Source organism: Oncorhynchus nerka, linkage group LG7, assembly GCF_034236695.1.
Source record: "Oncorhynchus nerka isolate Pitt River linkage group LG7, Oner_Uvic_2.0, whole genome shotgun sequence".
Taxonomy (NCBI): domain Eukaryota; kingdom Metazoa; phylum Chordata; class Actinopteri; order Salmoniformes; family Salmonidae; genus Oncorhynchus; species Oncorhynchus nerka.
The window spans coordinates 18,017,665-18,031,169 of NC_088402.1; the positions used below are offsets into that span (position 1 = coordinate 18,017,665).

The following is a 13,505-nucleotide window of genomic DNA, read 5'->3' on the forward strand; positions in this document are numbered from 1 at the left end:
TATTTTTTAATAACTGAACCTACCTCAAGAAGCACTAATCGCTCAGCACTATTAGTAACTTACAACCGGAGGATAGCTAACTGCCTGAAATGTAGCTAGCTAGCTAGCTCACTGGCCAGGCAATATCCACTAGCTAGCTAATCGTGGACACATGATCAGCCAGCACCCAAGAGTGGAAGCACTAGAATGACAGCAATTGCAGCTAATTTGGTAGTTGGCTAGATGGAGCAGTCATGGCATTACTAGGCAAACTGAGTTTGCTGCCTGTTATTCCAACCCGTACAAACAGGCTAATGGGACCACTTGTTCTATGTAGCATAGTGACACACCAAAATTCAGAGGTGTGTTTGAGGGTACGTTAATGTCAGAAGGTAACCGCACTCTTGCAACACAAAAATTCTAGCTTTTTTAGTGAAAAATGTATAAAAAATAAAATGTTGGGATCCGTTTTGTAAGTGTATTAATGCTTCCTCATGACCCACCAACTAAAATATGTCTTTCTTCTCTTTCATCAACCAGATTCTCTTCTCCTTCTTTCCTTCCTTCTTTCCTTCCACAGAGATGTTTCCAGTAGCTGTGGTGTGGTTATTTAATGTGCAGAGGGAGGTGGGGGAGGCAGGGAGAACAGACAGGTCTTGCTGGGGGGTATTTTGTGCTCGGTCTCTCACACACACATCCTTATTTATTTCTCTCTCTTTCCATCTCCCTCTTCCACCTCTCCCTTTCTTGTTGCCCCCTCCCTCTCTCCTCTCTTTCATCAGGGCCCATCAAATCTCACACTTAATTAACAGGAAATGTGAACGGGGAAACGTAATGTCTCATAAAGACACAAAGCATTTTATCATCCTTTAAGAAGTTACTTCAAATCCACCCAGCTCAATTACAAATGAATCAAGATGGTGGGTTTATTTGGAAAATGTAGATTGGTTAATCTGCGCTAATGGAGTCTGTGATGGTGAAGCCTCATGTGACACTACTATGTGAGGGTCTTTCTCTCGTTGTGTGTGTGTGAATGCACTACTGAGAGAGCTCCAGACACATACATCTAGCACAGCTTCTTCTTCACAGCACTTACTCACACTACCCTTGACACACACACACAGAGACACACACACACAGAGACACACACACACACACACACACACACACACACACACACACACACACACACACACACACACACACACACACACACACACACACACACAGAGATACACACACACACACACACAGAGATACACACACACATAGACACACACGCATAGAGACACACACATAGACACACACGCATAGAGACACACGCACACACAGTGACACACGCAGACCCTGAGGCTCTCTGACATGCAATATGTAGGTTAGGTACAGGCTCCCCCTACTGGCTGTATACTGTCATTGACACTTTCTTCTAAAACTCAGGTTTGTGAACACAGGGATTAGGATTGGCAACACAAGGCCCAGGTGATGCTGCATGTTGATAGTCATCCACTTATCACACTTACCCATGTATCAAACACAATAATATTGAAATGAGATTTGAGTTTTTAGAAGCTCCAAAGCACTTGTATCAACTCTTATGATGTAAAGCACACACACAATACACACACACACACCACACGTACACACCACACACACACAACTTTATGCTTCTGAAAAAGCCCCTGATTCAGGAGGTAGTGGAGTTGTGGCACGTTTGTGACGTTAGCTGGGAGAAACCTGTTTAGTAAGCATGTAATTAACGTGTCATCGGACCGTGTGCACACGCCTCTGAGCCGTGATGGATGGAAGCTTGGTCTGTGATTATTCTTTAACATCACTCCTGAGTCTGAACACTCCAAACCAAACTCCAGTCACCTACAACCCTCCACTATATAATTAACAAATTATTTATGTGTTCAAACCTCCCCATTAGACTAACGCGCAAGTACATAGATATGCACAAACACACACATACACAATTGTGCACGCACACACTGAAATATAAACCGGCCCACCCTACCTTGTCATTAAAAGAGACACTTGGGCATAAAGAATGTTCTCCCTTGATAAGAGTTAGATATGTTATAAGGTGTTATAGACTGTCATCCACATTCTGAATAGGCCTTACGTGCATTAACCTCATTCATAATATCATCATAACACCAATTACTATCATCATACTAAAAACATTATCACCCTCGCACAGAACATTGTGATCAAACAAACAATCCTTATCACTCCAAACATTGTTATTGCATTAAAAGTGGATGTTGTCATTAAGGTAACACTAGCCTGTGGTTTAGCTCCATAGGATGCGTTGCGTTGTTGAGTAAATCATGGTCTGTTTCAGAAACTCTCAGCCAAGGCTGTCTCTAGGGAGATCTGGTTAGAGTGAATGGCACAACACTAATTTAGAATATTGAGGACAATATGACATATTAAATAATCTGGTTAGGTGTTGTGTGACGAAGAGAGAGAGATGGAGGGATGTGGAAAGTAAGAAGCGGGAGAGAGAGAGAAGGACGGAGGAAGGGAATGAGAAAAGGAGGAAGGGAGAGATACAGAGAGAGAGAGAGAAGGACGGAGGAAGGGAATGAGAAAAGGAGGGAGGGAGAGAGAGAGAGAGACAGAAGAGTGAGAGAGACAGAGAGAGAGAAGGACGGAGGAAGGGAATGAGAAAAGGAGGGAGGGAGAGATACAGAGAGAGAGAGAAGGACGGAGGAAGGGAATGAGAAAAGGAGGGAGGGAGAGATACAGAGAGAGAGAGGGACGGAGGAAGGGAATGAGAAAAGGAGGGAGGGAGAGATACAGAGAGAGAGAGAGAGGGACGGAGGACGGGAATGAGAAAAGGAGGGAGGGAGAGTGTGATTGTGTATGACAGTTTTACGGTGTAGGTTATGTTTAGAGTTATGATGTTCTGTCCTCTCTTACTCAGCCGTCACTTAACAACATATGCCTTCAATATCATTACATCTCTCTCCCTTCATTTAGCAGGAGGTGGGAAAAAAGTTGATTATTCTTCCCTTTAAAAGCTGTGTTTCTCTCCCCTTTAAACTAGGTGTGTTTCTCCACTTTAAACTAGGCTGTTTCTCTCCCCTTTCAACTAGGCTGTGTTTCTCCCCTTTAAACTAGGCTGTGTTTCTCCCCTTTAAACTAGGCTGTGTTTCTTCACTTTAAACTAGGCTGTGTTTCTCTCCCCTTTAAACTAGGCTGTTTCTCTCCCCTTTAAACTAGGCTGTGTTTCTCCCCTTTAAACTAGGCTGTGTTTCTCTCCTCTTTAAACTAGGCTGTGTTTCTCCCCTTTAAACTAGGCTGTGTTTCTCCCCTTTAAACTAGGCTGTGTTTCTCCCCTTTAAACTAGGCTGTGTTTCTCTCCCCTTTAAACTAGGCTGTGTTTCTCCCCTTTAAACTAGGCTGTGTTTCTCTCCCCTTTAAACTAGGCTGTGTTTCTCCCCTTTAAACTAGGCTGTGTTTCTCTCCCCTTTAAACTAGGCTGTGTTTCTCCCCTTTAAACTAGGCTGTTTCTCCCCTTTAAACTAGGCTGTGTTTCTCCCCTTTAAACTAGGCTGTGTTTCTCCCCTTTAAACTAGGCTGTGTTTCTCCCCTTTAAACTAGGCTGTTTCCCTTTAAACTAGGCCCCTTTAAACTAGGCTGTGTTTTCTTTAAACTAGGCTGTGTTTCTCCCCTTTAAACTAGGCTGTGTTTCTCCCTTTAAACTAGGCTGTGTTTCTCCCCTTTAAACTAGGCTGTGTTTCTCCCCTTTAAACTAGGCTGTGTTTCTAGGCTGTGTTTCCCCTTTAAACTAGGCTGTGTTTCTCCCCTTTAAACTAGGCTGTGTTTCTCCCTTTAAACTAGGCTGTGTTTCTCCCCTTTAAACTAGGCTGTGTTTCTCCCCTTTAAACTAGGCTGTGTTTCTCCCCTTTAAACTAGGCTGTGTTTCTCCTTTAAACTAGGCTGTGTTTCTCCCCTTTAAACTAGGCTGTGTTTCTCCCTTTTCTGTGTTTCTCCCCTTTAAACTAGGCTGTGTTTCTCCCCTTTAAACTAGGCTGTGTTTCTCCCCTTTAAACTAGGCTGTGTTTCTCCCCTTTAAACTAGGCTGTGTTTCTCCCCTTTAAACTAGGCTGTGTTTCTCCCCTTTAAACTAGGCTGTGTTTCTCCCCTTTAAACTAGGCTGTGTTTCTCCCCTTTAAACTAGGCTGTTTCTCTCCCCTTTAAACTAGGCTGTGTTTCTCCCCTTTAAACTAGGCTGTGTTTCTCCCCTTTAAACTAGGCTGTGTTTCTCCCCTTTAAACTAGGCTGTGTTTCTCCCCTTTAAACTAGGCTGTGTTTCTCCCCTTTAAACTAGGCTGTGTTTCTCTCCCCTTTAAACTAGGCTGTTTCTCTCCCCTTTCAACCAGGCTGTGTTTCCCCTTTAAACTAGGCTGTGTTTCTCCCCTTTAAACTAGGCTGTGTTTCTCCCCTTTAAACTAGGCTGTGTTTCTCCCCTTTAAACTAGGCTGTGTTTCTCTCCCTTTAAACTAGGCTGTGTTTAGGCTGTGTTTCTCCCTTTAAACTAGGCTGTGTTTCTCCCCTTTAAACTAGGCTGTTTCTCTCCCCTTTAAACTAGGCTGTGTTTCTCCCCTTTATACTAGGCTGTGTTTCTACCCTTTAAACTAGGCTGTGTTTCTCTCCCCTTTAAACTAGGCTGTTTCTCTCCCCTTTCAACTAGGCTGTTTCTCTCCCCTTTCAGCTAGGCTGTGTTTCTCCCCTTTAAACTAGGCTGTGTTTCTCCCCTTTAAACTAGGCTGTGTTTCTCCCCTTTAAACTAGGCTGTGTTTCTCCCCTTTAAACTAGGCTGTGTTTCTCTCCTCTTTAAACTAGGCTGTGTTTCTCCCCTTTAAACTAGGCTGTTTCTCTCCCCTTTCAACCAGGCTGTGTTTCTCCCCTTTAAACCAGGCTGTGTTTCTCCCCTTTAAACTAGGCTGTGTTTCTCCCCTTTAAACTAGGCTGTGTTTCTCTCCTCTTTAAACTAGGCTGTGTTTCTCCCCTTTAAACTAGGCTGTTTCTCTCCCCTTTCAACCAGGCTGTGTTTCTCCCCTTTAAACTAGGCTGTGTTTCTCCCCTTTAAACTAGGCTGTGTTTCTCTCCACTTTAAACTAGGCTGTGTTTCTCCCCTTTAAACTAGGCTGTGTTTCTCCCCTTTAAACTAGGCTGTGTTTCTCCCCTTTAAACTAGGCTGTGTTTCTCCCCTTTAAACTAGGCTGTGTTTCTCTCCTCTTTAAACTAGGCTGTGTTTCTCCTCTTTAAACTAGGCTGTGTTTCTCCCCTTTAAACTAGGCTGTGTTTCTCTCCTCTTTAAACTAGGCTGTTTCTCCCCTTTAAACTAGGCTGTTTCTCTCCCCTTTAAACTAGGCTGTTTCTCTCCCCTTTAAACTAGGCTGTGTTTCTCCTCTTTAAACTAGGCTGTGTTTCTCCCCTTTAAACTAGGCTGTGTTTCTCCCCTTTGTCAGCCCTTACACACACACCTCCTGCCAGCTTCTCCAATGAGAGAAGAGAACTGCGAAGGAGTGAAGGAGGGTTTGGGGTTTAAGATAAATGGTTCCATCCCTGTAATTGTATGTGGGACATTTATTTTGGTGGAGCCTAATATATATTTTTACTTCAGAAAAGGACTGGTGTTCATGTTGTAAAACACAATTGGTGAGGTAGAACTGATTTGATGCTCTTATTAACCCATCTTCAACTTTGTCTTTCTATCAAAAGAGCTGATACAAGACTGTTATTATAGGACTGTTAGTCAAATCTGGTTTGTTGATCTTACAATACCACCCGTTCTACTGTTATTAGAAAGTGATTGATTAACAAGCAGTCCTTATGAGCCCATGTCAAAACTACAGTCAGATTTTAGAGCTATGTAGGAATCCCTTGCTGATTTAAAACTTGTGCTTAAAACAGGCAACTAAATGCATGTTGTTTTCAAGTTTAAGGTTAAATAAAAAAATTAAATCAATCTACACACTAACACATAATGACAAAGCAAAAACTTTTTTTTTTTTTAACTTAGAAGAAAAAAAATATACGAAGATATAACATTTACTTAAGTATTCAGACCCTTTACTCTGGACTTTGTTGAAGCATATTTGACAGTGATTACAGTCTCAAGTCTTCTTGGGTATGACGCTACAAGCTTGGCACACCTGTATTTGGGGAGTTTCTCCCATTCTTCTCTGCAGATCCTCTCAAGCTCTGTCAGGTTAGATAGCTGCACAGCTATTTTCAGGTCTCTCCAGAGATGTTCGATCGGGTTCACGTCTGGGCTCTGGCTGGGCTGCTCACGGACATTCAGAGACTTGTCCCGAAGCCACTCCTGCGTTGTCTTGGCTGTGTGCTTAGGGTCGTTGTCCTGTTGGAAGGTGAACCTTTGCCCCAGTCTGAGGTCCTGAGTGCTCTGGAGCAGGTTTTCATCAAGGATCCCTCTGTACTTTGCTCCATTCATCATTCCCTCGATCCTGACTAGTCTCCCAGTACCTTCCTCTGAAAGACACCCCCACTGCATGATACTGCAACCACCATGCTTCACCGTAGGGATGGTGCCAGGTTTCCTCTAGACATGACACTTGGCATTCAGGCCAAAGAGTTCAATCTTGGTTTCATCAGAACAGAGAATCTAGTTTCTCATGGTGTGAGAGTCCTTTAGGTGCCTTTTGGCATGCTCCGGGCTGTCATGTGCCTTTTACTGAGGAGTGGCTTCCATCTGTTCACTCTACCATAAAGGCCTGATTGGTGGTGTGCTGTAGAGATGGTTGTCCTTCTGGAAGGTTCTCCCATCTCCATAGAGGAACTCGGGAGCTCTGTCAGTGTGACCATCGGGTTCTTGGTCACCTACCTGACCAAGGCCCTTCTCCCACGATTGCTCAGTTTGGCAGGGCAGCCAGCTCTAGGAAGAGTCTTGTTGGTTCCAAACTTCTTCCATTTAAGAATGATGGAGGCCACTGTGTTCTTGGGGAAATCTGCAGAAATGTTTTTGTACCCTTCCCCAGATCTGTGTTTCGACACAGTCTTGTCTCGGCGCTCTACCGACAATTCCTTTGACCTCATGGCTTGGCTTTTGCTCTGACATGCACTGTGAGCTGTGGAACCTTATATAGACAGGTGTGTGCCTTTCCAAAGCATGTACAATCAATTGAATTTACCACAGGTGGACTCCAATCAAGTTGTAGAAACATCTCAAGGATGTTCAATGGGAACAGGATGCACCTGAGCTCAATTTTGAGTCTCATAGCAAAGGGTCTGAATGCTTATGTAAATAATTCATTTTAGTTTTCTATGTTTAATAAATTTGCAAACATTTTTAAAAACCTGTTTTCACCTTGTCATTATGGGGTATTGTGTGTAGATTGATGAGGGGGAAAACATTTTGAATCCATTTTAGAATAAGGCTGTAATTTTAACAACGTGTAAAAAGTCAAGGGGTCTGAATACTTTCCGAATGCACTGTAAATATTTAGGCATTCGGATTGATGTGTATTTGACGTTTAAAGAACATATACTGCAGATGTACAGATGGTGCCTTCCTCTAAGCAGTAGGAAGCACATTATTCAGTCAACCTCTTCACCTGTTCCTGGTTATGGTGATATCATGACTCTACTAGTCTTAAACATTTGGAGGTCGTCTGCCGTAGTGCCCTTCGTTTTGTTACAGGGGACAGGTTTGATACTTATTACTGCATTATGTATCTAAAAGTTGGCTGGACTTTGCTAAACACCCATATATCTCTACATTACTCCCTTTTTGTTTACAAGGAAGGAAGCAGGGCTTCACAAACTTCCCTCTTATCTAACTTTGCTGTTGAGGTATAGACACCTGAGTTGCCTAACCCGTTCACAGGATTGGTTACTCTTGATTGGTTAACTCTTGAAGTTCCAGGGGTCTCCACTGAGCTAGTTAAATCTACTTTTAGTTTTAATGCACCGTATTACTGGATTCAAATTCAAAAGACATTTCATCTTGATGTTCTGGTGCCGTTCGGGCAATTTAAAGTATTGATTGGGGACTTATTTGTGACTTCTGGGTGGTTTGTGATGTTTTATTTGTGCTTCCCATGACTGTTTTTGTGTATTAATGTCTATATGTTTAGGTATGATGTGTATATTTATGTTGTATGTACAGGGCACATTTATAAAACAAGAAATAGGTCTACAGTTTGACTATGTTCTACATTGTAGAGTTATAGTGAAAACATCAAAACTATAAAATAGCACATTTGGAATCTTGTAGTAACCAAAAAAAGTGTTAAACAAGTCAAAATATATTTTCTATTTGAGATTCTTCAAAGTAGACATCCTTTGCCTTGATTACATTCTCTCAACCAGGTTCATGAGGTAGTCACCTGGAATGCTTTCCCAAAAGTCTTGAAGGAGTTCCCACATGCTGAGCACTTGTTGGCTGCCTTTCCTTCACTCTGCGGTCCAACTCAACCCAAACCATCTCAATTGGGTTGAGGTTGGGTAATTGTGGAGGCCAGATCATCTGATGCAGCACTCCATCACTCTCCTTCGTCAAATAGCCCTTACACAGCCTGGAGGTGTGTTGGGTCATTGTCCTGTTGAAAAACGAATTATAGTCCCACTAAGAGCAAACCACATGGGATGTTGTATCGCTGCAGAATGATGTGGTAGCCATGCTGGTTAAGTGTGCCTTGAATTCTAAATAAATCACAGACCGTGAATAAATCACTAACATTTCTAAGGCTATTAACTCTAATGACCTTATTCTCTGCAGCAGAGGTAACTCTGGGTCTTCCTTTCCTGTGGTGGTCCTCATGAGAGCCAGTTTCATCATAGCAATGGATTTTTTTTTTTTACGACTGCACTCAAAGAAACTTTAAAAGTTCTTGAAATTTTCCTGATTGACCGACCTTCATGTCTTAAAGTAATGATGGACCGTTGTTTCTCTTTGCTTATTTGAGCTGTTCTTGCCATAATATGGACTTGGTCTTTTTTTAACATATAGGTCTATAACGCATTACGAAGGAAAGAAATTCCACAAATTAACTTTTAACAAGGCACAGCTGTTAATTGAAATGCATTCCAGGTGACTACCACATGAAGCTGGTTGAGAGAATGCCAAGAGTATGCAAAGCTGTAATCAAGGCAAAGGGTGGCTACTTTGAAGAATCTAAAATCTAAAATATGTTTTGAGTTGTTTTACACTTTTGGTTACTAAATGAGTCCATATGTGTTATTTCATAGTTTTGATGTCTTCACTATTATTCTACAATGTAAAAATAAAGAAAAATCCTGGAATGATTAGGTGTGTCCAAACTTTTGACTAGAACTGTATGTATCTATACAAATAAATAGTGCACTAAATAAGGAATTGATAGAGGAAAATATGTTTGAAATGACTAATTATGTATACATTCCAATCAGAAACTGACTAGTCCAAATGCTATAATGTACTGTCCCTCTTGCTCCCTTTCACAATTGTATATAATGTAGTCAGGAAGTTTAGTAACAATGAAGGTCTGTTCTTTAAGTTCATTCAGTTGTACAAATCTCCAGGTGGTGGGAACGGGCCATCTCCAAAATGGTCGGGAATGTTGATTTATGCTGACTGGCCTTGACTTCGTGCTGATAACGCGGAGGCTTGAGAATTAGAGGGGCCCTCTGTTTGTGAAACGGAACGTTTGGAAAACGCTGACGTCATTTTCAGTTTATAACCTGTGGTAATGTGTGTAAGCATTTAGTACTCTCTGGAATTAAACGCTCTTTACCTGGCTTTTAAGACTGGTCTCGATCTACTTCATGCATAATTAATGAACTTACACCTCATTAATGAATAGAAACGAGTGTGAAATTGGTTTTGGCAATTAAAGCATAGAGTAATCTAGAATTTCTCTATCAGGAATATTGTGCCATTTGGAATGCAACCCAGGCCTGCGATGTGTCCTGTCTTGGTGTGAGAACACTATGGTAGTGTGTGTTTTAGCTAGACCCTCTCCTCCTGCTTTGGGTGTATAGGTGGGTTGGAACACAGCGAGGGATTACTACACCTTCCTGTGGTCTCCTATGCCGGAAAACGACCAACCTGGAAGCACCGGACACAGGGCTGTGGTGTTCCAAGGTACACTCACACACACACTGTACACTTACCCTCACACACACACACACACTGTACACACACTGGGGTGGCAGGTAGCCTAGTGGTTAGAGCGTTGGACTAGTAACCGAAAGGTTGCAAGATCAAATCCCCGAGCTGACATGGTAAAAATCTGTCGCTCCACACCTGAACAAGGCAGTTAACCCACTGTTCCTAGGCTGTCATTGAAAATAAGACTATGTTCTTAACTGACTTGCCTAGTTAAATGTAAAACAAAGAAACGTCTCTTACACGTGAACACTGTCCATTTGTTTCTTTTTTGTTTAACCTTTTTTTATTTTGTATTTTTAACTTCATTTACACACTTACAAACACACACAGACGTACATTTACACACTTACAAACACACACAGACGTACATTTACACACTTACAAACACACACAGACGTACATTTACACACTTACAAACACACACAGACGTGTTCTCTTCCCCCCTCTCCCTTCCTCTTCTCTTCCTTCTTCTCTTCCCCGCTCTCCTCTCCCTTCCTCTTCTCTTCCTTCTTCTCTTCCCCGCTCTCCTCTCCCTTCCTCTTCTCTTCCTTCTTCTCTTCCCCGCTCTCCTCTCCCTTCCTCTTCTCTTCCTTCTTCTCTTCCCCGCTCTCCTCTCCCTTCCTCTCCTCTTCCTTCTTCTCTTCCCCCTCTCCTCTCCCTTCCTCTTCTCTTCCTTCTTCTCTTCCCCGCTCTCCTCTCCCTTCCTCTTCTCTTCCTTCTCTTCCCCGCTCTCCTCTCCCTTCCTCTCCTCTCCCTTCCTCTCCTCTCCCTTCCTCTCCTCTTCCTTCTTCCCTTCCTCTCCTCTCCCTTCCTCTCCTCTTCATTCTTCTCTTCCCCCTCTCCCTTCCTCTCATCTTCCTTCTTCCCTTCCTCCCCTCTCCTTCCTCTTCTCTAACCCCCTCTCCCTTCCTCTCCTTTTCCCCCTCTCTCTTCCTTCCTCTATTCTCCCTTCCTCTCCTCTTCCTTCTTCTCTTCCCCCTCTCCTCTCCCTTCCTCTTCTCTTCATTCTTCTCTTCCCCCTCTCCCTTCCTCTCATCTTCCTTCTTCCCTTCCTCCTCTCCCTTCCTCTTCTCTAACCCCCTCTCCCTTCCTCTCCTTTTCCCCCTCTCTCTTCCTTCCTCTATTCTCCCTTCCTCTCCTCTTCCTTCTTCTCTTCCCCCTCTCCTCTCCTTCCTCTTCTCTTCATTCTTCTCTTCTCTCCTCTTCCTTCCTCTCTTCTCCCCTCCTCTCCTCTTCCTTCTTCTCTTCCCCCTCTCCTCTCCTCTTCCTTCTTCTCTTCCCCCCTCCTCTCCCTTCTTCTTCTCTTCATTCTTCTCTTCCTTCCTCTCCTCTCCCTTCCTATCCTCTTCCTTCTTCCCTTCCTCTCCCTTCCTCTCCTCTTCATTCTTCTCTTCCCCCTCTCCCTTCCTCTCCTCTTCCTTCTTCCCTTCCTCCCCTCTCCCTTCTTCTTCTCTAACCCCCTCTCCCTTCCTCTCCTTTTCCCCCTCTCTCTTTCTTCCTCTATTATCCCTTCCTCTCCTCTTCCTTCTTCTCTTCCCCCTCTCCCCCTCCCTTCCTCTCCTCTTCATTATTCTCTTCCCTCCTCTCCCTTCCTCTCCTCTCCCTTCCTCTTCTCTTCATTCTTCTCTTCCCTCCTCTCCCTTCCTCTCCTCTCCCTTCCTCTTCTCTTCATTCTTCTCTTCCCTCCTCTCCCTTCCTCTCCTCTCCTCTCCCTTCTTCCCTTCCTCCCCTCTCCCTTCCTCTCCTTTTCCCCCTCTCCCTTCCTCTTCTCTTCCCCCTCTCCCTTCCTCTTCTCTTCCCTCTTCCCTCCTCTCCTCTTCCTTCCTCTCTTCACCCCTCTCCCTTCCTCTCCTTTTCCCCCTCTCTCTTCCTCTTCCCCCTCTTCTCTTCCCCCTCTCCCTTCCTCTTCTCTTCCCCCTCTCCCTTCCTCTTCTCTTCCCCCCCTCTTCTCTGCCCCCTCTCCCTTCCTCTCTTCTCACTTTCTCTCCTCTTCCTTCTTCTCTTCCCCCTCTCCTCTCCCTTCCTCTTCTCTTCATTCTTCTCTTCCCTACTCTCCCTCCTCTCCTCTCCCTTCCTCTTCTCTTCCTTCTTCCCTTCCTCCCCTCTCCCTTCCTCTCATTTTCCCCCTCTCTTCCTTCCTCTCTTCCCCCCTCTCCTCTCCCTTCCTCTTCTCTTCATTCTTCTCTCCTCTTCCTTCCTTCCTCTCTTCTCCCTTCCTCTCCTCTTCCTTCTTCTCTTCCCCCTTTTCCCCCTCTCTCTTCCTCTTCTCCCTCTTCTCTTCCCCCTCTCCCCTTCCTCTTCTCTTCCCCCTCTCCCTTCCTCTTCTCTTCCCCCTCTCCCTTCCTCTTCTCTTCCCCCTCTTCTCTGCCCCCTCTCCCTTCCTCTTCTCTTCCCCCTCTCCCGTCCTCTTCTCTTCCCTTCCTCTTCTCTTCCCTCCTCTTCTCTTCCCCCTCTCCCGTCCTCTTCCTTCCTCTTCTCTTCCCCCTCTCCCTTCCTCTTCTCTTCCCTTCCTCTTCTCTTCCCCCTCTCTTCCTTCCTCTTCTCTTCCCCCTCTTCTCTTCCCCCTCTCCCTTCCTCTCCCCTTCCTTCCTCTCTTCACCCCTCTCCCTTCCTCTTCCTTCCTCTCTTCCCCTCTCCTCTCCCTTCCTCCCTTATTCTCTTCCCCCTCTCCTCTTCTTTCCTCTCTTTCTCCTCTCCCTTTCCTCTTCCTTCTTCTCTTCCCCCTCGCCTCTTCCTTCCTCTCTCTCACCCCACTCCTCTCCCTTCCTCCTCTCCTCTACCCCCTCTTTTCTCCCTTCCTCTCTCCCCCACTCCTCTCCCTTCCTCCTCTCCTCTCCCCCTCTTTTCTCCCTTCCTCTCCTCTCCCTTCCTCTCTTCACCCCTCTCCTTTCCTCTCCTCTTCCTTCCTCTCTTCCCCTCTTCTCTCCCTTCCTCCCTTATTCTCTTCCCCCTTTCCTCTCCCTTCCTCTCCTCCTTATTCTCTCCCCCTCTCCTCTTCTTTCCTCTCTTTCTCCTCTCCCTCTCCTCTTCCTTCTTCTCTTCCCCTCTCTCTCTCTCCCATCCTCTCTTCCCCCTCTCCTCTCCCATCCTCTCTCTCCCCCCTCTCTCTCCCCTCCTCTTCCTTTCCTCTCTTCCTCTCCTATCCGTCCTCTCTTCCCCCTCTCCTCTTCCTTCCTCTCTTCCTCTCCCTTTATTTCCTCTTCACCCCTCTCCTCCTCTCCTCTCCCTTCCTCTCTCTCTTCCTCTTCTCTCCCTTCTTCCCTTCCCTCCTATCCTTTCCTACTCCTCTTCCTTCCTCTCCCCCTCCCCTCCTCTCCTCTTCCTTCCTCTCTTCCCCCTCTCCTTCTTTCCTCTCTTTCTCCTCTCCTCTCCCTCTCCTCTTCCTTCCTCTCTTCCC

At 44.9% G+C, this 13,505-nt stretch overlaps 1 protein-coding gene across 1 annotated transcript in view; it reads left to right on the forward strand.

The window, feature by feature from the left end:
- LOC115131245 (tax1-binding protein 1 homolog A-like) overlaps positions 1–13,505 on the forward strand; it is a 47,385-nt gene that overhangs the window by 2,838 nt on the left and 31,042 nt on the right. The window contains exon 3 of the mRNA XM_065020270.1: positions 9,979–10,159. Within this exon, the coding sequence (XP_064876342.1) occupies positions 9,979–10,159 (181 nt within the window). The remainder of the gene's footprint in view (positions 1–9,978; positions 10,160–13,505) is intronic.